Raw genomic sequence first — 27,030 nt, 5'->3', positions numbered from 1 at the left:
TGAGAAGACCATTGCTCTAGCCCCACATCTTATTATGTCCACCGCTGCCTCTCCAACGAAGTCGGCTGTCAGATTAAAAGTATCCAGAGCGGAGATTATGGCGTCTTTATCAGCCCCTGCTCGGACTGCGTCCTCCACGTTCGTGGACCATGCACGTATCGCCTTCGCTATGGAAGTGAGTGCTACTGCAGGTCTTGTTGAATTGCCTATAATCATATAGATCTTCCTCAATTCTGAATCTATCCTCTTCTCCAATACATCTTTAAATGTTGCCGCATTATCTCTCGGAAGGGTAACGTGTTTGGCTAGGCGGCTCACTGACGCGTCTACCACAGGCGGGTTGTCTAAAGACTTCGTATCCTTGGAATGCAGAGGGTATAACTTCATTATACGATTATTAAGTGGGGGCTTCTTTTCCAGCTTCTCCCATTCTTCCTTTATGACTTCCGCTATCTCCGTCATCATAGGGAAAGTCGTCACTTTTCTCTTTAGGTGAGTATAATATTCCTTGTGTTTCCTCGTGCTAGATGATGGCTCTTGCTCCTCGTCCGAACTCTCCCACTCTATAGCTTCGCGGACTGCTTGCACATAAGGTTGCACCAGTGCGAAATCAAATCCAGTCGCGGCGTCCTCCATAAGTCCTGCAGGTTGTGTCTGATCCGTGACTGTATCTTTTGAGGGTAATGTTGATATGTATTCCCTCATTGATTCCTGCACGGCTGCTTTAATCATTTCTGAGACGTCCATCGGTGTCTGCTCATTCTCTCTCGCCATCTCGGAGAAGCATCTTCTACACACGTCCTTATCCGGCATGGCGTCCCTATGACATGCCCAACACCTTTTTATTTGCTCAAGGTAGTGAGAGTGTGCTCTAGGGGATCTGCTTCTATCTCTTTGAGATGAAGGTGATCTTGCCGCTTTGTCTTTGGACTTTGACTTCTTCTTGTCCTTGTGCTTCCTACAGACGAGGGGGGGGGGGGAGAGGGAGGGAGGGAGGGAGGGAGGGAGGGAGGGAGGGAGGGAGGGAGAGAGAGAGAGAGAGAGAGAGAGAGAGAGAGAGAGAGAGAGAGAGAGAGAGAGAGAGAGAGAGAGAGAGAGAGAGAGAGAGAGAGAGAGAGAGAGAGAGAGAGATATCCTTCGATAACCGGGTTCAAGAACCTACCTCTCTAGCCCCTACCTTGAACCCGCAGGTTGGTCTGTAGAAGTTGTAGAGGGACCCGGAGTCACAGCTAAGCCAGCTGCAAGAAGGAAGGAAGATAGTAAAGAAACACCCTTCCTATAGCACCCCCTCCCCTTACTGTCATTCAGCATTTCCTCCCAGCTAACCTGTTGTGGCTTCCATGGGGGGATTAGTCGGCTCGGCGCTCGTCTCCATGCTGGTCAGAGTCTCCACACGCGCTGTGGACATGCGACCAGCGTGAGCCTCCGAGCCGACTGCTTAAAAGCACCGCTCCGGAGCCACTTCCGGAATCCGTACCGCATCACTTCCGGTCGGCGCTCTCCACCAATCAGAGCGCCCGACGTGGTGGAACGCATGATGCGGACGGAAGTCTCGGTGACACGCACGCCAGAAGCCGCTCGCCGAGAAGAAGAGATAGAGAGAGGTGAGAGCGGGTCCCTCCAAGAAAAGCGGCATATTTAATGCTGCATAGGTCACTCTCTGGCAGGCGTCCCCCAGGTTATTTAAACCTATTAGGTACAGTGCCCCCGGCCCCCTCCAGACCATAAGATACAGGGGGAGTCCCAAACTAGTTTATAGTTTTAGTGGGACAGAAACATACAAACACTGTAAATACAGTGAGGTAGGGGCAAAAAAGAAAAGAAAAATTGCAGGCAAATCTTGCCCGTACGTCCTACCGGATCCTATGGAGCAAGGTGATCGAGGAAAAAAGACTGGGGGGGGGGGGGCCGGCTTAGTTAAGATTTATAGTAGTATGATCCTATGGGGTAGAGGGGGCGGGGCAACTACCCAGGTGTGATGACATTAAGCATAGGGAAAGCTAAATTTACACTGGACCATTAATTGCAGATAAGGGAAAATTAGATGGGCTGTTCTCTATAAACACACCCAGGGTAGATTTCTCTGTGTATTCCTTCTCTTCTGCACAAGAGTCTGCTTTAACACCCTCCACCCTTAATTTCACAAATGGCCATTATTTTACCAACAGCTCCGGCCTAGAGATAAAATACCGAACATCTTGCTAGTTTTACTGCATGAGTTATCCTTTATGAATTGACGCATTTACCTCACAAGTTGATAGTTTACCTCACACGTTTGGTAATTCACCTCACTAGTTGGTAATTTACCTCCCAAATCAGTAGTTTACCTCATAAGTCAGTAATTTAGCTCCCAAGTTGGTAGTTTACCTTGCAAGTTTGGTAATTTACCTCACTAGTTGGTAATTTACCTCCCAAATCAGTAGTTTACCTCATAAGTCAGTAATTTAGCTCCCAAGTTGGTAGTTTACCAAGTTGGTAGTTTACCTCGCAAGTTTGGTAATTTACCTCACTAGTTGGTAATTTACCTCCCAAATCAGTAGTTTACCTCATAAGTCAGTAATTTAGCTCCCAAGTTGGTAGTTTACCTCGCAAGTTTGGTAATTTACCTCACTAGTTGGTAATTCTAGTTTTCCAGGAGGAGGTAACAGGTGATGATTTGTGGTTGCTAGGAGTAGCCACCTTTTCCGCGCCAACGTGTAGCAATATTTAGAAAGTGCTGCATGCTGTGCGTTGTAGGTGGTTTTAGCAGCGTTAGACAGTTTGCACATGCTCAGTAATGTTGTTTTATCGCTTTTTGTGTGCAGGAGAGGAGGAGGGGGAGAGTCAGCTATTTTGCCTAGCCACATGGCTAATTAATATTCACTTCACTGCAATGCCGGTTCTCTTCCTGCTAGCAATGATTCATATGAATCATTCTCGTTTCTCTTCCTGCTAGCAATGATTCATATGAATCATTCTCGGTTCTCTGCCTGCTAGCAATGATTCATATGAATCATTCTCGGTTTCTGCCTGCTAGCAATGATTCATATGAATCATTCTCGGTTCTCTGCCTGCTAGCAATGATTCATATGAATCATTCTCGGTTCTCTGTCTGCTAGCAATGATTCATTTGAATCATTCTTGGTTTCTGCCTGCTAGCAATGATTCATATGAATCATTCTCGGTTTCTGCCTGCTAGCAATGATTCATACGAATCATTCTTGGTTTTTGCCTGCTAGCAATGATTCATATGAATCATTCTCGGTTTCTGCCTGCTAGTAATGATTTATATGAATCATTCTCGGTTTCTGCCTGCTAGCAATGATTCATACGAATCATTCTCGGTTTCTGCCTGCTAGCAATGATTTATATGAATCATTCTCGGTTTCTGCCTGCTAGCAATGGTTCATATGAATCATTCTTGGTTCCATCGAACGAAAAACGGCGCACCAAGAGACGCAGAACGCGGCTCTATGCAGCGTCCACCTTTAGCACCACCATGCGTTGTGTTAGAGGAACGTTATGCAACCTTAATGTCCCCTGCAACGCAACGTCCCACTAGAGCCCTTAGTAACTCGACATTCTCACAGCAGCATAAAATGGAAAGAGGTCACAAATGTCTGAAAACAGCTAAGCAGAGTTATGTTGGTTTCAGCAGGAACACAGGTGAACACATCTTTAAAAACATCAGCAATCTTCGTTACCTCAGCAAAGTAAGAATAAAATTGACAAAATGTTTGGTGAAATCCGTTGTTTTCTGCTTTACCGAATGTGACAATGCCATGTATATTCAGCCTTTAGTTTTAACCAACCGCTAAACAGACATAATAAGCCAGGGGAGATTGTGTTCCCTCCAATGTGTCTCTCTGGAACTGAATATTTTCTTTCTCATTTTAAGCTTTCATCTGTTGAGGAACCACAAGAATTCAAAAATAAATTACAAAGTAACCCTAAAAACAATGCTCTAGTATTCAAGAGACGGTCTGAGTAGATCCCACCACTTTATGAGGCAGGGTCTCAGGAACAACAAGTCCCACCATATCCTGCAAGCCTGTGATTGGCCGGGATCACCTTCAAAACTTGTAGCTCATCACAATTTGAGGCTGTAGTTTCCTGAACTGTAAATATGGCAGATATTTTGTACAATGAATGGAGATCCTGGAGATATGGAGGCTTTACAGCAGAGGCATCGTGAGCCCCTCATGTCTTACCGGTGAGATTTTGGCTTTCTTCCATCTCCTCCTTTATAGCAAGACATGTTCCACCATGATTGTTTCCTACAACACATTCTCAGCCTGTGGTTCCCTCTGGAGGTACTTGGGTTGATTTTAGGGTGTACAAGAACTTGTCATAGCGTTTGGATAAAAAAATAAAAATAAATCCTGTATAAATAAGCCTTAAAGAGATCCTGTATCAAAAAATAAAAAAAACACACCTCTGTGCAATCTTTTTGTGATTCAGCAATTTAATATATTTTCCTGCACAAGGGTGGGATTGTGCATATGACAATTAGGTGGTACCAGAAGATGCCACAAGATGGCAGTATATACATTTAACATTTCTGCTCTTCATTCAAAACCACAAAGGCAAGTTCACACAAGAATTATGTATTTATATTGTGTGAGCATCTTCTGCAGCACATTACAGACTACATCCATAGTCATGTCACTGACTGTCCTCAGAGGAGCTTACAATCTAATCCTACCATAGTCACAGTCTAATGTCCTACCATATTATTATTATTATGCATTTATATAGCACTGACATCTTCTGCAGCACTTTACAGAGTACATAGTCATGTCACTGACTGTCCTCAGAGGAGCTCCCAATCTAATCCTGCCATAGTCATAGTGTAATGTCCTACCATATTATTATTATGTATTTATATAGCACTGACATCTTCTGCAGCACTTTACAGAATACATAGTCATGTTACTGACTGACCACAGAGGAGCTCACAATCTAATCCCACCATAGTCACAGTCTAATGTCCTACCATATTATTATGTATTTATATAGTACTGACATCTTCTGCAGCACTTTACAGAGTACATAGTTATGTCACTGGCTGTCCTCAGAGGAGCTCACACTCTAATCCTACCATAGTCATAGTATAATGTCCTACCATATTATTATTATGTATTTATATAGCACTGACATCTTCTGCAGCACATTACAGAGTACATAGTCATGTCACTGACCGTCCTCAGAGGAGCTCACAATCTAATCCTACCATAGTCATAGTGTAATGTCCACCATATTATTATTATGTATTTATATAGCACTGACATCTCCTGCAGCACATTACAGAGTACATAGTCATGTCACTGACTGTCATCAGAGGAGCTCACACTCTAATCCTACCATAGTCATAATCTATTGTCCTACCATATTATTATTATGTATTTATATAGCGCTGACATCTTCTGCAGCACATTACAGAGTACATAGTCATGTCGCTGACTGTCCTCAGAGGAGCTCACAGTATAATCCTGTCATAGTCTAATGTCCTACCATATTATTATTATGTATTTATATAGCACTGACATCTTCTGCAGCACTGTACAGAGTATATAGTCATGTCACTGACTGTCCTCAGAGGAGCTCACAATCTCATTGAACCTTGTTTACTCTTTTTGGTAGAATGGCGCTACACCCCTCTCCACTACCTTATGTACAATGTCATAAGAACTTACCTTTTTAAAATATCCTCCCATGGGCTTCACCTTAGGAACCTCCCCCCCCCCCCCCCCCATACATACTCGGCCGCAGTAATGTACTGAGTACGGATGCCACACTCTTGTTGCTGCTACCTGCAGACTGATTTTCAGCTGAGCTTGCAATGCTCTTACCCGTTTTTGTTTACTTACCTAGAACTTCATTGATCGCAACCAGCTCTGCTAGAAGTCCTGTTTGTTGTAACCTCTGACCAATGTTTGCCAATGCTACTACCTTTGTACTTGCCCAAAAAATGGCTACCTCCCTGTACGAAGGCGTGCTTTGCACTTTAACTAAACAGGGTTCAGGATTCTGCATGCCAGCTTCATATGCCTGCATGAGAATCTCTGAATGCCCACTGGGTAGGTAGTCCTATGGCAAACATTCTACTGATACACTGTCACTCTGTAAATGGCAATTCCTTGCATATTTTAATTGCCCCTTGAACTGCTTTCAGTTCTGTTCTTTGTGTTAAACTTGGTAGGAGCTGGAAAATATATATTTGACCAATCAGTGGACGAGAAAAAACACACAAGCTGCCCAGCATTAACCTCTTTGTCAATCTCTGGCCCTGTCCACGACAAAAACCGAAAAAAAAAAGTTTTGCCGCTCTGCAAACTCGGCAACGGACACCTGGATTGGTCAACTCCTTTTCTTCCACCTCCTGTACACCCCTTACGTTCTGCTCCAACTTACTCTATTGGGAACTTGCCGCAGCTGCCCAGCCTCATCTGCATGTCCTGGACCTCCACACTATGCCTGCCGCAACCAATCACAGTAGCACCAAATTCCGGGCAGCCAATCCGGGCGAAGAGCCGCGCAAGCCCCAAGACTCTGTCCGGAAGTGGAAGTGTGAAAGGCCACAGCTGAATTGTAGCATAGAAGGCTGAGAACACACACCAGAGCTGCAGAGACACTGCACCCCGATCACCGGCTACAGGAAGTCTGTATGGTGCTGTTACTGTTAACAAGTGTGAGTAAGGTGTCAAGACAAGAGTAGGGATGATCAATGAGATGTTAATTCTTCTGAAATTATGCACATTTTTATGCAAATATATGCGGTTTGAATATGGACCAATCAATTTAAACCAGGTTTTAAATTGATTGGGCCATTTTCAAGCTACATACATCTGTATAAAAATGTGCACACATTCGCATCAACTCAAAGAATTTGCATATCTGTGATCATCTCTAGTCAAGAGTATGGTATGGTTACAGGGTACAGGAAGCTGCCACAGTCCATGGAAGGGCTATAAAGAATGGTTCATTTGCATACAGAAATGAATTTGACAACTGTAGGCAACTGCGCATACGCAACCCATCTGCGTGCCCATAGCTGTCACGCACCTGTGGCTTGAGCGTTCTGCGCATGCACGGTTCTGGAATGAATGAACCAGCTCACTGCGATGGACGCATGTATGCAACATTGCCATTGCGCATGATGCCTGGCCGGGTCACGCAGCTTGCAGAGCCGCTGGAGGGAGAACTGACGGTACCCAGAAGACACAGAGGGACCCCGGCTATGGGGTGCTGGAGGAGGCCCCAGGCAAGTTCACAATATCATTTTTGGGTTCTGTTCAGGGTCCCTTAAATGAGAACCTGAGGTGGGTTTCTGCGATCAACATTAAGACACAGAGGCACATTCTGCATACAATGCCCAGCCTCTGTGTCCTTACAGTGCGCCCCCACTCTCCCCCGTGCTCTGCTGTCCCCCAATATAAAAACCGCCAGGCTAGCGACATGCAGATTGTCGCTAGTCAGCTGTTTCCCTTGTGGCTGCTACTCAGCGCTGCTCCCCCGCCCCGCTTCCCGTGGCCCCGACTGTGTCCCTTCCCTCCCCGCCTTTGTAAGCCGATTGGAGGAAGCTTACAGAGGTGGTTGTCAGGGGCGCCACGAGGCATAAAGCGAACCAAGCGGTCGCTTGGGGCCTCAAGATCGTAGGGGCCTCGGCGGCTCAGTGACGTCGGCGTGACGTCACTGTTTTCCCGCAGCCCCGCGGGGCTGGCAGAGCAGAGTAGGGCAGGGCTACGGGAAGATGGCCGCCGCCGAAGCCCTGCTCTGGAGACTATGCCTCCAGTACAGGGCTTCGGGTGGCCATCTTCCATAGCCTGATTCAATCAGCGCGGGAGATTGGAGGAGGGAGGGAGCTCCGTGGGAACTGCCCGCCTGAGGAGCCGGCCAGGAGAGGAGACGGGGAGAGAAGACTTCTGCCAGTGCCAGGTGAGTAAATTCTTTTCTTTTTGCAGCTCTGAAAATGTGCCCTAATTGCGTTTGATATCTGCTGAACTGTGCCCTAATTGTGTTTGATTTCTGCTGAACTGTGCCCTAATTGTGTTTGATTTCTGCTGAACTGTGCCCTAATTGTGTTGATTTCTGCTGAACTGTTCCCTAATTGTGTTTGATTTCTGCTGAAAATGTGCCCTAATTGCATTTGATTTCTGCTGAAAATGTGCCCTAATTGCGTTTGATTTCTGCTGAAAATGTGCCCAAATTGCGTTTGACTTCTGCTGAAATGTGGCCCTAATTGCGTTTGATTTCTGCTGAAAATGTGCCCAAATTGCGTTTGATTTTTGCTGAAATGTGCCCAAATTGCGTTTGATTTCTGCTGAAATGTGGCCCAAATTGCGTTTGATTTCTGCTGAAAATGTGCCCTAATTTCGTTTGATTTCTGCTGAAAATGTGCTCAAATTGCGTTTGATTTCTGCTGAAATGTGGCCCTAATTGCGTTTGATTTCTGCTGAAAATGTGCCATAATTGCGTTTGATTTCTGCTGAAAATGTGCCCAAATTGCGTTTGATTTCTGCTGAAATGTGGCCCAAATTGCGTTTCATTTCTGCTGAATGTGGCCCAAATTGCGTTTGATTTCTGCTAAAATGTGGCCCAAATTCTGTTTGTTTTCTGCTGAAATGTTGCACAAATTGCGTTTTTATTTTCTGGTGTCTGGGGTAACTGTTGCTGCATTTATTATGTAATGGTCATAGTTGGCTATATTTGCTGTGCTACGGTTAAGCTCCGCCCATACAATGGCTATCATTCATGAACAGGCTGTCGGTAAAGAGAATCAGTGCGGGAAAACACCGCTGGTGGATTTTTAGACTTCTGGGTGGGCATTCATAAAGATGTATCCGTGTGCGGAAGCAGTGCGGAGATTCCCCGAGCTAAGCTAGCGGTAGACAGGCGGTAGGCTTGCGGAGACACGGAAGCTGCCGAGTTGATACATTTCTCCGTGTTCCGCTCTGCTGCAGCTGCCTGGGAGGTCTGTGTGTCTCCATTCATTTACATTGATATCGCCACATCAGAGGGAGCGGAACTTCCCGACCTCACACCGCTTGCGGTGATCTTTATGAATTTATTTATTTATTGTATTTATAAAGCGCCAACATATTACGCAGCGCTGAACATTAATTTAGGTTACAGACAATATTTAGGGGTGACATACAGCAATATGACAATACAGGAATACAAGAAAACCAGATCACACAGCACAGTATTAGTACAAGGTAATGCTTAGTCAGTCACTGGATGAAGCATGGAGATTAGGCAAGTTATGTTCACTCAGATGCATAGCATGGGTTCACAGTAATGGAGGTGCCAGATCAGGTAGGACACAAAAGGAGGAGGACCCTGCCCAAAGGCTTACAATCTAGAGGGAGAGGTAAGGACACGAATGGTAGGGGACCAGAGTTCAGCTGTAGGTTTAGAGCACTTGTGAGGGGTAGTAGGCCAGAGTGAAAAGGTAAGTTTTGAGGGCTTTCTTAAAGATGTTGAAGGAGGGGCTGCCCTAATGGGTGGAGGTAGGGAGTTCCATAGTGTTGGAGCAGCTCTTGAGAAGTCCTGGAGGCGTGCATGGGACTGGGTGATGCGGGGGGCGGTTAGGCGAAGTTCATTGGAAGAGCGGAGTGAGCGGCTAGGTGTGTACCTCTGAGTAAGATCGAAAATGTAGGTTGGACAGGTTTTGTGGACAGATTTGTAGGTCAGACACAGTATCTTGAATCTGATTCTGGACTGGATAGGAAGCCAGTGGAGGGATTCTAGGAGGGGATCTGCCGTGGTGGAGCGATGGGAGCAGTGGATAATTCTGGCTGCCGCATTCATGATAGACTGCAGTGGGGCTGTTCGGGTCATAAGGAGACCAGACAGCAGGGCATTGCAGTAGTCAAGGCGGGCAATTATGAGGGCATGGATGAGGAGTTTGGTGGTGGCAGAGGTCAGGAAAGGGCGAATCTTACAGATGTTACGAAGGTGGAAGTTGCAGGACTTTGTGAGGTTTTGGATGTGGGAAGTGAAGGAGAGTGCGGAGTCCAGGGTGACACCCAGACAGCGGGCTTGAGAGGTAGGGCGAATGGTAGTGTGGTTAACAGTGACATGCACATCTGGGAGGTTCGTGGATGGCCGGGGTGGGAAGATCATAAATTCCGTTTTGTCTAGATTTAGTTTCAGGAACCTAGCAGACATCCAGAAGGAGATGGCGGATAGGCAGGAGGAGACCTTGTCCATGGTAGTGGTGGATATGTCAGGGGTGTGGAGGTAGATCTGGGTGTCATCTGCATACAGATGATAGTTAAAACCCATGGAGGAGATAACCTTACCAATGGAGGATGTGTATAGGGTGAACAGTAGTGGGCCAAGGACCGAACCTTGGGGGACTCCCACCGAGAGGTGGTTGGGGGTGGACGAGGACTCATTGAAGGTGGTCATGAAGGAGCGGTTGGAGAGGTAGGATGAAAGCCAGGACAGGGCGAGATCGTGAATGCCCAAGGACTGGAGGGACTGGAGGAGTAGGGGATGATCTACTGTGTCAAAAGCTGCTGACAGGTCAAGGAGGAGGAGAATGGAGTATTTACCTTCAGCTTTAGCTAAGGCAAGGTCGTTGACCACTTTGGTGAGAGCAGTTTCGGTTGAGTGGGCAGGCCGAAATCCAGATTGGAGTGGGTCTAGCAGTGAGTTGGCATTGAGGTACTGGGTCAGGCGTTTGTGAACCAGACGCTCAAGGAGTTTTGAGGCAAAGGGGAGGAGGGAGATAGGACGGTAGTTGGAGGGTAGCGAGGGGTCGAGTGAGGGTTTCTTGAGCAGGGGTAGTACAGTGGCCTGCTTGAAGTCTGTGGGGAAGGTGCCTGAGGATAGGGAGAGGTTGAACAGGGTAGTGAGGACTGGGGCCAATTCCGTGAAGTGAGGCTGGAGTAAGTCAGAAGAGATGGGGTCAAGGGGGGAAGTAGTGGTATGGGAAGTCTGCAGTAGGTGGTTGACTTCCTCGGTGGTAGTAGGAGTGAAGGATGTGAGGGGAGGATAGGGTGGAGGAGGAGCTGGTTGGGAGGGGGTGGGAGGTGAAGATTGGATATTTCCTTGCGGATGGAGACAATTTTGTTGGTGAAGTGGGTGGCTAAATCTGTGGCAGAGAGGGAGGAAACGGAGGGTGGGGGGGTGGGTTTAAGCAGAGAGTTGAAGGTGGCAAAAAGACGCCGGGGGTTGGAAGCTTGTGCTCCGATGAGCTTGGTAAAGTATTCCTGCTTCGCATGAGCAAGGGCAGTGTGGAACTGCAGCAGGTTGGTCTTGTACTGTAGGAAATCCTGGTTAAGTCTAGTTTTTCTCCATTTCCGTTCAGTGGTGCGTGTTTTCCTCTGGAATGAATGAACATTTTGCTACATTTGTACCGATAATCACCGCACAAGGCGGTTGATTTATCACTCTGCTCGGTAGTGTCATTTTTCCATGCGGAAAGAGGTTTTATGAATGCTGACTTTGCCGAGTGGTCGGTAAAGTCAGCTGTTTTAAGCATTTCCGCATGCGGAAATGCTTTATGAATGATAGCCCAAGTCATGGCCAAATCCATCCTTCGGCGCGGCGCGCTGCGCGCACCTCAATCACCCCCATATCCATTTTCCCAGCAAACAGCCCCGCCCCAATCCGCCCTCCAGCTCCACCCACATGTCATGGCCACGTCCACTTATGTGGGGATAGCCACGCCCATTTTTAGCCAGGGCCACTTCCTACAGTCCGCTTGGGGCCACAAAAACCTTAGCTGCACCCCTGGTGGTTGTATGCAGAATGAGTCTCTGTGTCCTAATATTGATTGCAGAAACCCCCCCAGGACCGCCTCACGCCGATGGGCGTGGCCGCGGTGGCAGCCCAGGACCGGCTAACGCCGATTGGCGTCAAGTACTGGGGCTGCAGTTTGCAGCTCGCGCGCAGGCTGTGCACGCATCTCCTGCTCGGGGGGGCCGGAGCTCCACCCCACCTTCAGTCTCCGAGCAGCTCGAGAAACTTATAGACGGCGAAACCGTCGTCTAATTAACATGTACAGCACTGTGACACAGCTGTCCCCCCTCCTGAGGCTGGGGAGTGATCGGCTGTTATAGGCTGAAGCCTATGACAGCTTATCACGCTGATTGGCTGGCGGGGGGAGGTAGCAGGGTAGACAATATAAAAAAAATAGGCATTTTTATTTTTAAAAAAAAAAGTACTATAAATATCGCTAAAAAAAAATAAACACAGAAGGGGGCGATCAGACCCCACCGACAGACAGCTCTGTTGTCAGGGAGAAAAGGGGGGGGGGGGGGGATTTAACTAAACATGGCCTGGTCTTTAGGGGGGGGGGGGGGGTTATCACTGTTGTCCTGAAGTGGTTAAAGGAAACCTAAAGTGGGAAAGAAATGGAGGCATGGGTGAAGCAATAATCCCTGCGGCCCCTGCCATTACAGGGGGGCCAGAGGCTTTGGGGGGCTCCTCCTCCTCCCACAACCACAAGTGTAGCTAATTAGCAAAGAAACCACCCCATTCACTCACGAAAACCGTCTGCAGGAGACTGTGTAATGTTTTCCTGCTTCCAGAGGCTGTTTCACAGCACAACACTCTCTGCTGCTATTTCCCGGCTCCCAATGGGGTTCAGGGACAAAGGGGGTCCTTGCCTGTAAGTTTTGTTAATTTATTTGGCTGCAGTAGTGTCCGTCATTTTCAGTACAGTTCCTCATTTAGCAATCAGTAATTCCATTTCACACCTATATTTCACATATATCTATCATATCTTTTCTCATGATTTATTACACTCTATACACCCATGCAGCACGTCGTCCACATTCCGCCTCGCTGCCATCACGCTTGCGCCGTGAACGCTAGTGTTGTCCGGATCATGAACGATTCGGATCTTTGATCCGAATCTATTTTATGAGTCGATCATCCGAATCGTCAAAATGAGTGATTCGGATCGCAAAAGGGGCGGGACCAGGAGCGACACGCCCCCTATCAGCGGGCAGCAGGGTCTTGGAAGCACAGCAGGGATGGATCGCTCTGTTGGATGGGAAGCCAGCCTTGCAGGGAGACAGGTAGATGAGAGAGAGGACATGGGTGCCACTGCCAGATATGTGTAGAGCACACATACTGGCTATAACGTGCTGCCCATTATAGGCTGGCTGTTCCGTAGTGCTGCACAGTGATCACATTGGAAGCTTTTGGCTCAGCACAGCTCAGTAACTTTGCAGACAGTGTGATTGAAAGGCAATATAATCCTCCTGCACTCGGCACTAAACAGCTGCACTTATCTTCTGGGAATGCTTTCTTTCACTGTGCGACCTTTTCTTTCAAAGTGTACAGATGAACATATAGGTGAAATATATGTAAAGCATGTGATTGCAGCATGTGGGTATTACGTGCAAACATTTCTGCTCTCTGCTCGTCCCTTCTCCCTTCTCTGTCCACTCCCTGCCCTCTGTCCATCTTCTCCCCTTCTCTGTGTGTCCACTCCCTCCCCTTCTCCTGACCACAGACCTGTCCTGCTGTTCATTTCACCCCCCAATGCTTCCGGTAGTAAAATGATCCGAGATTCGGATCAAAGATCCGGATCTCTTCAATGATCCGATTCGAATCATCCGGATCATTGAAAAGATCCGAACTTCCCATCTCTAGTGAACGCTCCTCTAGCCCCGCCCAGGATGGAGTGTGGCCACTGGCCAGACCTTCTCCAGCTTCTAGCATTACCGCGCGCTTCCCCTGGGACTACATCTCCCGGCAGGCCTTGCGAGGAGGAGCATGCGCAGAAGGAAGGGAGTGTGCAGACTACATTTCCCGGCGCACCCCGCGCTTGTCCTGGGCAACAAAAGGAAGAGGAAGCCGGGAGAGGTGAGGTCAGCTGCTCATTAGTCTCTTATTATATTATTGATGATAATGATTGTTCTAGGGGCTGGACGAGGAGGGCACAGCATTAGGGAGCTGGGAATGGGGGCAGAGTAATCCAGCTAGCCTGCCTGGGGTCCTCACATGGGTGGCTATGGACTGGGAGGGGGTCCTGCAGGCATCACTCAGCACAGATGAGAAGATTCCACCTTCCCATACAGTGGGACCTGAACTCTTGCACAGGACAGAAAGAAAACACAGAGAAATGCACCCTGTATGTGTTTAGAGGCCCCCCCCCCCCTCATCTGTGACTAGTCACATGTGCAATTTAAAAGGGTTCTGTGGATTATTAAAACAACAAAAACTGACACTTACCTGGGTCTTCTATCGGCACCCTGCAGCTGTCATGTCTCACGCCGTCCTCCTATGATCCTCCATTCCCTGCTGCCGGTCCGGGTGCACGTGTGCTTGCTCCAGCTACGCCTCTGGGAGCTTCCTGCGCAGCAAGCTCCCAGAGACGCGAGCGGGAGCGAGCATTATTGACCCGGTGGTGGGGAACGGAGCATCGTAGGAGGACGGTGTGGGACATGACAGCTGCAGGGGACCCCAGGTAAGTGTTCGTTTTTTGAATTATCCACAGAACCCCTTTAATCTCTCAGCTGAGTCAGCTAGCTGCCTTGGCAGAGCGGCTAATTTGTAAACCTGGGATGTTAACCCTGTGGGCTTGATTCACTAACCGGCGCTTAGCCGGTTAGTGAGCCTAAATACATTGTGGGTGTAAACCAGGGTGATAGGAGGTTTGCACACAGCCCCGCTCAGTGTGCACGCAGCGCAGTGTGCCGTTAATAGTGCATGGTGCGACGATAAGGTTGCGCTGCCCTGTAAAAATGCCGACCTTATCGTCGCACCGCACACTATTACTGGCGCGTTGCGCGTGCAGTGAGCGGGGCTGTGCGCAGCCGTTAGTGCGCGCAAAGGTACTTATGGGGCACTAAGTGGCTTGTCTTAGCGTCGGTTAGTGAATCAAGCCCTATGTCTGCTTACATGAAAGCAGGAAGTAGACTCAGATGTGCATAACTAGTCTTACTTGAGTACTTTAAATATAGTGATCGTTCAGTACAAACAACTTACACATATTATACTCCACACTAATATATCAGGTTTGATTTGTCTGTGTGGATGCTTCATGCTGTCTTTCCACGTTGGTTTTGAGCAATGGCGGTTGGATGTGTGTATAGAGATTTAGAGCCGGTTCAGAGGCACAGCTGCTGGTGGCTCATTTCGCTGATGTCTAATTCTTTTCTGCTACCGAGCTGTAAATCTTTTGGCATTGATTCTTGTCCGTTCGGACATGCTGGAAATTATCGATCAATTTGTCGATCTGATGGGAAAATTTAATCGTGTGTACCACTCTTTAATTTGCAGAAACTGGAATTAGCAGAGGCTGAACCAGGACTTTGCACCATCTTAATCAGAATTACAGGAAAATAACTGATAACTAATTAACCAAACCCCTTTTTGAGTAAGCAAGCTATTAGTTTTCCTAATGTGTTTAGTCCTGTGCGTGTATCTGGTTCAGCCATTAGTCATTTTACTGACTGTAGAGAAGCAATAGTCAAAACAAACTGGAAAGTTAAAGGGGAACTGAAGTAAGGCCCAGTGCACACCAAAACCGCTAGCAGATCCGCAATATGCTAGCGGTTTTGGGAGCTGATTTCAGAGCGATTCTAGGTATGTTTAGAGAGGTTTTCTAAACATACCTAGCGGTTTTGCGTGCGTTTTTGTGTAGCAGATTACACATATTGTTACAGTAAAAGCTGTTACTGAACAGCTACTGTAAACAAAATGCCTGGCAAACCGCTCTGAACTAGCGTTTTTCAGAGCGGTTTGCGTTTTTCCTATACTTTACATTGAGGACGAAACGCTTCCGAAAACCGCAAACGCGCAGCAGGAGGCGCGTTTGCGGCTTGGCAAAAACCGCAAACCGCCGGTGTGCACCATCCCATTGCAATACATTAGACAAGCGTTTTTAGAGGCGGATGCGGCCGGCGGATCGCTCCAAAAACCGCTCGGTGTGCACTGGGCCTAAGAGGTATACGGAGGCTGCGATATTTATTTCCTTTTAAAGCGGACCCAAACCAAACATTTTTTTAATTAAAAATATTTAGTTGCACCACACTGACACATACAAAGATAAATAAACACTCCTACAAACCTATGATCATTTCAGTTCATGCTTTTCACCCTTCTGTTTTCATAGCTAGGGTTATACTGGGGGCAGCCGTTAGCAATTCCTCCATTGCTACTCCACCAGTTTGCCGGAAAAATCCCGGCAATTTGAAAGGAAGGGAGAGGTTCCTCCAATAAATGTAAAATATTTTATATTTGTCATCATGCAGCTGAAAAAAGGCTGCTATTTATTATTATAATTTAGAAAATAGATTTTACTTCTGAAATCTTGTATTTTTAATTTGGGTCCACTTTAAGCAATACCAGTTGCCTGGCAGCCCTGCTGATCCTCTGCCTCTAATACTATTAGCCATAGCCCCTGAACAAGCATGCAGCAGATCAGGTGTTTCAGACTTTAATTAAAGCGGTATCGTCACCATAAAAATCAAATTTCAACAGCAACTGGTCTGAGTGTAATAAGTGATAAAGATGCTAATGCTGCATTCAAAACTTTCAAAACTTTTTCTGCTGTTATGATTTGGAGTTATCACAACACTGGCCCTTTAGTAGTCGTGCCAAAGATGTGCATGCTGGGAGTTCTTTTTATCTATAATCTATTCCTCCTCTGCCCTTTATTTCCCTGCCAGCTTCTTATCTGAAACCTAATCCCCTACTCACTTGTGTTTACAAGCAAGGCTGAGGCGACTCAGCGATTGGAGGAGACAAGAAAAAAGTAAAGGTCAGAAATGACATCACAAGTTAGCCTTAACTGTGGCCAAAGACATGTCCCCCACCAGGAACAGAATTCCCGTCATTTAATATATAACATTCACTGAAATCAAAACGTGGACAGTATAATACATGTGTTATGTAAGTAGATCAAGTATTTATCTACTTATATATGTGTTTTTTTTCCCTGGCATAGTATGGCTGATCCTACTGCTTTAAAGTCTGATCTGACAAGATTAGCTGCATGCTTGTTTCTGGTGTTATTCAGGTACTACTGCAGAGAAATAGACCAGCAGGGCTGCCAGGCAATTGGTATTGATTAAAAGGAAATAAATATAGCATCCTCCACATACCTCTTACTTCAGTTCCCCTTTAAGAGACTATTCAGTGAAAATAACACATTGGATGGATCGGATCCTCTTGTAATAAAAAAAGTTAATTGATACGTTTTTTCCCCTTAGGCTCTGTTCACATCTAAAATCGAAATCACTGCTGCCGGTGATTTTCGATTTTGTGAGTGTTTATTCCCTCCCTCCATGATCCCCCATGCTGAATAGTGTCATGGCGCTCTCACTGTCTGGGTGGGCCTACGTACCAGAATTCAGTGCACACAGGACTCGAGTGTAAAGAACATCTGTAAGGAAAAAACTGCCCCTGGGGGGCATACGAGAGATAACGGCGCAGAAGACTTGGGCGCAGGATTCAGCCGGTATATGGCTGATCCTGCTGCCGCACAAGTCCCAGCCGTATTAACCCCCTTGCTGTTCCAATTATTTCGGCAAGGGGGCGGCGCAGCACTTTTTACATTTTTTTTTTTTTTTTTTTTAAATTCATGTAGCTAGCCTAGCGCTAGCTACATGCTAGCCGCTGATAAGCGGCATCCCCCACCTATCACGATCGCCGCCGGCGCTCTCTGCAAGCAGGAAATCCCGTTCAGAACGGGATTTCCTGCTCAGCTTCCCCCGTCGCCATGGCGTCAGAGGGCGACAGTGATCGGGATTCCCTCTGACGTCAGAGGGCGGGACGTCAGAGGGAATCCCGATCTACCCCTCAGCGCTGCCTGGCACTGACTGGCCAGGCTGCGCAAGGGGTCTGGAGGGGGGGGTGCGGCGGGTAGCGGGTAGCGGCGGCGATCGAGATATGCACGCAGCTAGCAAAGTGCTAGCTGCGTGCAATAAAAAAAGAAATGTGAAAATCGGCCCAGTGGGGCCTGAGAAATCCTCCTGCGTAGGTTACCCCGAGCTGAGCTCGGGATAACCGGCAAGGAGGTTAATTACTATTCCCCCTCCAGGCCGCCATGGATGGTGGGGAATGAAATAATTCGGCTTCCAGCTATTGCTGGAAGCCGAATTATTATGTTTTAAAAGTAACTTCAGCTCCGTCTTCTGACAGCGCTGAAGTTACTCCTTGTGCCTGCTATAGCTGTAATTCTTATTACGGCCTATGGTGGCGCCGGCTGCGCCCAAATCTCCTGTGCTGGGTTCAGCGTGTTCGCCTGGGGGTACTTACCTTGGGAGGGGAAGCTTCTGGATCCTAAAGAGGCTTTCTCCAATCCTGTGTTGAGACCCCCGGAGAAAAAAACTAAAATGACCCCGTTGCCGCTGTTCGCAGTAGTGGCTTCCCGCTCGGGCTCCGATGCAAATAGACGGGCCCAGTTGGGTGTGCTCTACTGTGCAGCAGGGCTGTGGAGTCGGTACAAAAGTCAAATTAGTCGAATTTTTACAAAGGCTATGGATTTGGTTCAAGAATCATCCGACTCCTCAGTTTACTGAAACCACCGACTCTGACACCAGGTACCCAAAATTGCTGCAGTACAGTATATCTAAGCCCCGGCAAACTTCACTTCCGGGATTGAGGCGTAGATACATGCGCTCCCGCCACCACCCGTTAGCCCGGAGATCAATGAATGGGCATGCATTAGTCCTGCATAATTAGTCCTTACCAAAGTCATGTCTATGTATGTATCATGTAGTGCATGTATCATAGTCTAGGGCCAATTTAAGGGGAAGACAATTAAATTATCTGCATGTTTTTGGGATGTGGGAGGAAACCTGGAGTGCCCAGAGGAATCCTACACAGACATGGGGAGAAAATACATACTTCTTGCAGATGTTGCTCTGGGTTCCAGTGCTGCAAGGCAAGAGTGCTAACCGCTACACCACCATGCTGCCCATGGATATTGATCATTTCATTGTGATAAGTAATGATAAAGTTATTGGCGAATGAATAGAAGGAGCACTGAAAGGTAAAAATTGCTCTGATACTCGAGGGGAAAAATCCCTCAGTGGTGAAGTTGTTAATGTGGACCTGAACTCTTGCACGAGACAGAAGGAAAGCTGAAATGCACCCTGTATGTATTTAGAGAGTTTAGCCTGTCTAATTCCCTCTCATCTGTAACTAATCACAAGTTGTATTTTAATCTCTCAGCTGTGTCGGCAGGCTGCCTTGGCAAAGCAGCTAATTTCTAAACACAAGATGTTAACCCTATGTCTGCTTCCACGAAAGCAGGAATAGACACACTGCAGGCTACCCTGACGATCCTCTGCCTCTAATACTTTTAGCCCTAGCCCCTGAACAAGCATGCTGATCATAGGTTACTGACTGAAGTGAGACTGGATTAGCCGCATGCTTGTTTCAGGTGTGTGATTCAGACACTACTGATATCAGAGAGATCAGCAGGACAGCCAGGCAACTGGTATTGTTTAAAAGGAAATGCATATGTCAGCCTCCATATCCCGATCACTGCAGGTGTCCTTTGAGGGATCTGGATCTTCTCTTTAGGGGTTAATCTCAGCGGCGGCTCATCTGTGAATACACAGAGCAGATCCCGCTGGATATAAAGCACGGCGAGTCGCTCAGCTGTGTCTGAACATGACCAAATACGGCCCTCCGAGCTCCGGGAATAATGGGGGGAGGGGCGGGGCTCGCAGCCAGCATGTCTCATCGGACGGTTACATCTTCCTCCGCTCGGGGGGCGGCGAGGTCTGCGCTAAACCATTACACCCTCCATACTTGGCACAAGCGGAGCCCTTAACCCCCGAGGAGCCGGAGAGGGTTTAGTGTCTCAGCACTGTGGCAAGTCAGTCAGAAATACACTTTCATTCTTCCAGATAGCTGTGGGACAGCGAGGACAGTGTTCCCTGAGCATGGGGGGTCTCATTAGTTATATATGTTTTTTTTTTTACAAACATGACTAAAGTGTAACTCCGTCTCGCTGACAGTGCAATGCTCCTATTATAAGATGCACACTTCTGCAGCCTTAACCACTTTCTTAGTTTTTTCCTCATTACTGTGGAAGCTGCAGCAGTCCGTCCAGGAGCCCTGTCCCCAGGCACCATGCTCATGTGATGCGTTGGGCCCGCCTCCGCCCACATACCCCGCCTCTGTCCACAGGCTCTCTTCTCACGTGATGCATTGGGCCCCGCCTCCATCCACACACCCCTCCCCCTGTCCCCAGGCACCCTGCTCATGTGATGCATTGGGCCCGACTCCGCCCACATACCCCGCCTCTGTCCACAGGCTCTCTTCTCACGTGATGCATGGGGCCAGCCTCTGCCCACACACCCCGCCCCCTGTCCCCAGGCACCTTTCTTACACGATTGGTGCTCCGCCCCCTGTCCCCAGGCACCCTACTTACGTGATGCATGGGGCCCCGCCCCCTGTTCCCACAAGCCCGACGCTTGTGCTGTGGTTCTGGGAGATGCATACTGGCATTTCTTCCGTGAAGAGGACCTGAATGATGGCAGCAGCTGCGTAAAATGCTGGGACCATTTATTCCGAGTGGATCTGTTATAAATGGACTGATGTGCAGGGATCCTATTGCTTTGCGTAGAATCGGTTTGCATCCGTTCAGTTCCAAATAAGCAGAACGTTTTTACTGCCAGCGTGAACCCAGCCTCATACGTTTAGCCACAGCCCCTGAACAAGTGTGCAGCAGATCAGGTGTTTCTTGCATTATCAGATCTGAGAAGATTAGCCGCATGCTTGTTACTGGTGTTATGCAGACACTACTGCAGCCAAATAGATCAGCAGGGCTGCCAGGCAACTGGTATTGTTTAAAGGAAATAAATATGGCAGCCTCCATATACACCTCACTTCAGGTGTCCTTTTAAATACACCAACTTGTGTTGCACGTTATTTATCGAAACTGCCTTTTCACTCACAGGAAACCTTGGAAACCTCTAGAGCCTGACGGCATCCTGCGGAGCAGCATCCATACCTTTCGCCTCCTGCTGACCTCTGTCCCGCCATGAATCTGGAGCGAGTCCCCAATGAGGAGAAGCTGCAGCTTTGCCGGAAGTATTACCTGGGTGAGCCACCGGGGGGCGCAGTGCTCATCAGTGCTGCAGGCTTGTCAATAAGGATGGCCGATGGGATACTGATCATTCTGGCTTTCATGTGAATTGTATGCAGCTTTACATTAAGCCGCATACAATTTGCATGAAAGCTGGGGGAGGGGCGATTACTTGGCACATTCTGAAGCTTTCCTTTTATATATGACAAATGGGCGACCCTGCGTTGCTCCGTTATGTATTTGGTTTGTTGGCTCCGCCCACTTTTTATAACCTTGACCCGCAGTCACTCAGTGACCAAGTTTGTGAGCTTTGGGGTCCTTGGCATTAATTATGTGAGAATGGAAGCAGTTTAATAAAATAAATCTAATTGGCTGTTTGTGGCTCCGCCCCTTTCCTGAATTTTAACCCCAGTCACCCAATGACCAACTGTACCAGGTGTGAGGCCTGTGCCATTAACAGTGTAAGAATGGCAAAAATTTAAATATTCCCCTTGAAAATTAATAGTTGAATTTTGATTGGCTGTAGTATGCTCCACCCACTTTCCTGAATATTAATCCCAGTGACCAACTGTGCAAAGTTTGGGAACCCTGCCATTAACAGTGTAAGAATGGCTGCAGTTTACATTTTCCCATTTAAAATGAATGGCTGAAATTTGATTGGCTGTTTTATGCTCCGCCCCCTTTTCCTTAGTGTTTAACCTGTTTGACCAACTGCCAAGTGTGGGGACTCTGGCTTTATTACTGTGAGAAAGCCAGCCTTCTAAATTTTTCCATTGACATAAATAAGTGAAATCTGTTTGGATGTTTGTGGTTCTAGCCGAGGTGGTGGTTGGGGGGGGGGGGGGGGTGTTGTAAGAGCAGTGTTCTCCCCAGAATTTTTTTCCACCCAGGTGGCATGAAATAGTAGCCGGGTGGCATGAAAAAGTAGCCGGGTGTGGCGATTTGAAATGAAAATGCAGGGCAACTGTGCTTACAGCATAGGAGGAAGTGAGCCGATGACAGCCGGGTGGTCACCAAATCTAGCTGGGTGGAGCACCCGGCTAAAAGAGCCTGGGGAGAAAACTGTAGAGTCAGGTGCGGCAGCAAAATTATTTGGAGTGTATAGGTATGTAGGTAGCCAGGTACTGGTAGGGTATCTAAGTACTAAGTATAGTTGCCCAAGTATAGGGATTAAAGTTGCCCCAGTATAGGGAGGGGGGCAGGATCCCTAGAACATCTCTCTCTCTCCCTACCATCCCCCCCCCCCCCCCCCCTGAAGTTTGTATATCATGCCTGCTTTAATCTTTCAGTAAGCACCCTTGAAACCAAAACCCCTAAAATTTAATGCAGAGCGACCATCTGACTTGCTGTTGCGAGTACGCATTGCATTGCGTAGTATTTTGGCCCATTTCAGCTGCTGTTGCTGCTTTTTCCAGCATAAGCTTTCAGGTCTGAAGCTGTCATGGCCAATGAGAGGACAGTAATTCCAAGTCGATACAGATATTATGCTAATCTTATGCACACATATGCAGATTTGAAATTGATCTCTTGAGGGCAGCAGGTTTCCAAATTGTATAAAATTAGCTTCAACTTTAAATGATTAGAATCTCATTGAGCCAATTCTAGAATGAAGTCACATGACCGGTATTTGCTCTGTTCCCGCAGGGGGGTTCGCCTTGCTGCCGTTCCTCTGGTTGGTCAACGTCATCTGGTTCTTCAAGGAAGCCTTCTTCAAGCCGACCTACTCAGAACAGCCACAGATCCGGAGCTGTGAGTGCCCTCCCGTCCAGCAGGGGGAGCTGCACCCCTCAACCCCCCACCCCATTAACTTCTTACACTTGCCTAATGACAATCCACAACTTTATCGTCACATGGCTCCACCTCCCTCTCTCTCCGCCCCCATTAACCTCTTATACTTGCCTAATGACAATCTACTACTCTCTCCGAGTTGCTATGACTCTGAGAGGGAATAGTATTTACCACCACCAGCGATTTGATTGTCCCTGTGGCGTTATCATAATAGGTACGCCCAGACAGGGTTGTTTAATTCACACAAGCAAGGGAAGCTGTGTTCATCTTGTTGAGGGCCCAGGATTTAAAAGGAACTTGAGGTGTGAGACCTATGGAAGCGGACATATTTATTTCCTGGATCCGAGATGAACTTTTACTCATTGTATAATTGTGTTCCTTTCCTATTGTTTATAGGGCATTCCTCATGCCAAATACTTTTTTGTTTTAATGCTCTAATTCCCTATAAACTAAAGAAGCCACGCCCACAGGTTTTCAGAGAGCCAAGGCACTTTCAGACAGTAGCAAGGGCTCATGGGAGCACAGTCTGGGCAGGAGGAGGGGGAGGTATTACTAGCCAGAGATTTCAGAGGCAGATGGGAGGAGGGAGGAGGAGGGGGGATTAGTTTTTTTTTTTTTTGCTCAAGATGCAGATAAGCCTGCCTCTGTGTAATGTTTCCAAACAACATGGCTGCTGTCATTGTATCACAGGAAGAAATAATCATATTCTATTGAAGCTGTTTGCAGCTAGATTTGCTGTGTAAACTATTTAAACTTTAGATAAGATATATATAGACAAGTTACTTGTTATAGTTAGTTTTTCATCTCGGATCCGCTTTTAAACAATACCAGTTGCTTGGCTGTCCTGCTGATCTTTCTGGTCAGTCGGGTCTAAATCACACACCTGAAACAAGCATGCAGCTAATCTTGCTAGACATCTGATTTGCATGCTTGTTCAGGGTCTATGGCTCAAAGTATTAGAGGCAGAGGAACAGCGGGAGAGCCAGGCAATGTGCATTATTTAAAAGGAAGTAAACATGTCAGCCTCCGTATCCCTCTCACCGCGGGTTCCCTTTAAATGGGAAAGGAGGTGCTGAGGGTAGTGATCAATTTACATAAAGGCATTAACCCTGTACACTATCGACAAGCTGGAGCTGTAGTAATGTTAAAAACAACCTGAATGCAACATGTATTCGGTTGCACTAAATGGAGAATTTTTGCTTCCAAAATGGACTGCATGCAAAAGTGTTCCATACTGAACCCTTTCACCAGCGTTGAGGTTCCCTCCCTAGGAAGGGTCCCTTCTCTACTCACACCAGTCAGCAAGCAAGCAAACATTTTATGCTCGTGAGATTCACGCTGAGGCCTGTCAGGTTCAGCATTTAACCACTTCAGGATTCTCGGTGCGTATATGTACGCCCCTGAATCCTGAAGTGTATTCCATGGAGTTCCATGTCAGTTCACGGAGGGTGTCTCCGTGAACACCCTGCGAGCCAATCGGCGGCTCGCAGGGTAAATGTAAACACACGGGGAAGATCTTCCCCGGTGTTTACATGTATACGGCGCTGCTGCGCAGCAGTGCCGTAGAGGAGATCGGCGATCCCCGGCCTCTGATTGGCCCCCCCCCCCCCCGCAAGCGCAAGCAGCCGGCGGCGATCAGACCCCCCAGCAGGACATCCCCCTAGTGGGGAAAAAAGGGGGGAAGTCTGATCGGCCTGGCTGCAACCTGATCTGTGCTGTGGGCTGGAGAGCCCACGCAGCACAGATCAGCACAAAATAGCGTGGTAGGGAAGTGGTTAAAGTGAATGGGAACCGCATTTAAAAAAATGAGACAGATACTTAGGGCCCGTTTCCACTATCGCGAATCCGCATGCGTTGCCCGCATGCGGATTCGCACAGTCAGTACAAGTGGATGGGACTGTTTCCACTTGTGCGTTTCCCCGCACGTTTTTCTGTGCAGAAAAAATCTGCAGGGTAGGGGCCTCAGAATTCGCCTGCGTGTGGAATGCAGGCGAATCGCACGCAATGTATTTAATAGGGAAATCGCATGCGTTTTCCCCATGCGTTTTTTGCCGCGATTTCGCATGCGATTTCGCATAGGTACCCATGTTAATTCACACAGGCAGTGACATGGTTAAAATCGCATACAGCCTTACCTATGCGAAATCGCATGCGAAATCGCGGCAAAAAACGCATGCGGAATCGCACCCGCATGCGATTTGCCTGCGGTGATTCGCCGGCGATTTCGTAACGCTATAGTGGAAACGGGCCCTCACCAAGGAGAGGGAAGGCTCTGGGTCGTATTGAACCTTCCGGCTCCTCTCCTGGTCCCCTGGTTCTGGTGCTGCCTCGCCCGGTAGCAGTATTTGACTAATTTAGTGAAATACTGCTTTACCCGGCCGAAGGAGGCTTCAGAAGTCTTCAGGGAGCCCGAGTGCTCCTGAAGAAGGGCAGCCCTGTACTGCACCTGCACAAGCACGCTCTCTTGCACGCTCACGCCTGTGCAGTGTGGAGCCGCACGTCTTCTGGAGGACACGGCTCCCGAAGACTTCCAAATACCCTTTCAGCGGGGGATTGAAACGGGGGGGGGAGCCAGCACAGGATAGAGAGCACCAAGAGAGGAGACGGAAGGCTCTATACGACCCAGAGCCTCACCTCTCCTTAGGTAAGTATTTGTTTCATTTTTTTTTTAAATGCGGTTCCCATTCACTTTAAAGGGAAGACACGTATGGACATAAATCAGCCTAAAATCTTCAGGGAGCGGCAAACTGCATTACTCACACCATTATATAAATGGGCTGTGCTGTTTGTTAAATGCATTCACAAGTAATGATCCGCATTCTGTTACTGGCTTGATGTGTCGTTACAAGATGTTGTAGGTTAGCTATTGCCTAGTCTTGCCTTCTTATTCCACACACAGAAGTTCATCAGTCAGTCGGGTTCTCTTTATTTCGCACTGTTAACTTTCTCCTCCCTCCGGCAGATGTGAAACGATCGGCGTTCGGCCTCCTGGTCTGGATCGTAATTCTCACCACCTGGATCAGCATCTACCAGACGCACCGCGCCGGCTGGGGAGCCACGGGGGACTACTTGTCATTCACCATACCTCTGGGCATCCCCTGACAGAGGGGTTACTCCGCTGTTACACCTGGGACCACCTTCCGTCCACCAGCATTATTACTCTTCTCCCCACACTGCTGAGGACTCACACTACTGACAGCCCTCTCTGCGCCCAACACCTGGACCTGTGGCCTCACCGTGGGGGGACCCACCTCTGCCAGTCTGTAATAAAGTCTGCAATGGACTTCTTTCCTGTGGGTCAAATTTATTCACTCCTTCAGGCAAGAGTCTTTCAGCCCCTGACCAGACATCGTTTTTTATGGGTGCCTATCCTCCCACTATAGTATAAATATAAGATAAATTGCTTAAAAAGAGTTGAAAATACTTGTATTTCTTATTGCTCCGGATCTTTTTTCTGAGTTTGGCTGAGCCTGCGTCTCTCAAAAGTAAAAATGGGAAGGTGTACACCACTCTGTGAAACCCTACATAGGTAATTAGTGCAGAATGTTATGAATAATGTTCCTCAGTGTAGAACTGCAGACAATTTGGGGATTTCATCCTGTACGGTATCATTAAAAGATTTTTGAGAACCGAGAAAACGTTTCTTCATGAGGGACAAGGCTAAAAGCCAATACTGGATGGCCAAGATCTTTGGCTCTCCAGATAGCTCTGCATTAAAGTTAATGGGAACCTAAAAAAAACCAAACAGATATTTTCCTAAGGGAAGGGTCCGGGTCCTATAGAGCCTTTTTTCTCCTCTCACGATCCCCTCGTTCCAGCGTTGTCACTCTTGGTAGCAGTATTCGACCGATTGGTCAAATTCAAAGGAGGCTTTGAAAGTCTTCGGGAGCCAGAGTGCTCCTGAGGACAAGCGGTTCTGTACCGCACCTGGGGGGGGGGGGGCACGCTCTCTTGCGCATGCACAGTACGTAGCCGCCTAGCTTCGGGAGCACTCAAACTCCTGAACCCTACCGCGGCGGAGGGTTCAAACGGGGTGGCATTGCTGCAATAAGGGGGCCGTGAGAGGAGCGGGAAGACTATAGGACCCGCAGCCCTCCCTCTCCTTAGGGAAGTATCGGGGTGTTTTTTAGGTTCCCATTGACTATATCACACAATTTTTGGAAATCACTGCATAGGTTCAAGAACGTGTCTGAAAACTTTCTGTGAATAAAGTGTTACTGCATCCTCAAATTAAAATGAAATCTCTT

The 27,030-nt window shown here is 47.8% G+C and overlaps 1 protein-coding gene across 3 annotated transcripts; it reads left to right on the top strand.

The window, feature by feature from the left end:
* The first annotated feature begins 12,954 nt into the window (after positions 1–12,954).
* PSENEN (presenilin enhancer, gamma-secretase subunit) lies at positions 12,955–26,421 on the top strand. Of its 3 annotated transcripts, none has more exons than XM_068243236.1 (4): positions 12,955–13,016; positions 20,867–21,011; positions 22,640–22,744; positions 25,746–26,421. In XM_068243236.1, exons 2-4 carry the CDS (start codon positions 20,951–20,953, stop codon positions 25,883–25,885), a joined length of 306 nt encoding a protein of 101 aa, XP_068099337.1. In that variant the 5' UTR covers positions 12,955–13,016; positions 20,867–20,950; the 3' UTR covers positions 25,886–26,421. The 3 variants fall into 3 exon arrangements, with proteins under 3 accessions (XP_068099337.1, XP_068099335.1, XP_068099336.1); XM_068243234.1 differs by lacking the exon at positions 12,955–13,016 and adding an exon at positions 13,706–13,809; XM_068243235.1 differs by lacking the exon at positions 12,955–13,016 and adding an exon at positions 13,726–13,814.
* The last annotated feature ends 609 nt before the right edge of the window (positions 26,422–27,030 follow it).

Source organism: Hyperolius riggenbachi, chromosome 6 (assembly GCF_040937935.1).
Source record: "Hyperolius riggenbachi isolate aHypRig1 chromosome 6, aHypRig1.pri, whole genome shotgun sequence".
NCBI classification, from domain to species: Eukaryota; Metazoa; Chordata; class Amphibia; order Anura; family Hyperoliidae; genus Hyperolius; species Hyperolius riggenbachi.
The sequence above is the reverse complement of the archived record's forward strand: the minus strand, read 5'-3'. Positions and strand labels throughout refer to the sequence as shown.

Excerpts from the sequence above, each read along its gene's own strand:
- PSENEN (XM_068243236.1), top strand. The coding sequence starts at position 20,951 with ATGAATCTGGAGCGAGTCCCCAATGAGGAGAAGCTGCAGCTTTGCCGG. Across the intron at positions 21,012-22,639 it reads TTGCCGGAAGTATTACCTGG|GGGGGTTCGCCTTGCTGCCG; the intron begins GTGAGCCACCGG and ends CTGTTCCCGCAG. Across the intron at positions 22,745-25,745 it reads ACAGCCACAGATCCGGAGCT|ATGTGAAACGATCGGCGTTC; the intron begins GTGAGTGCCCTC and ends TCCCTCCGGCAG.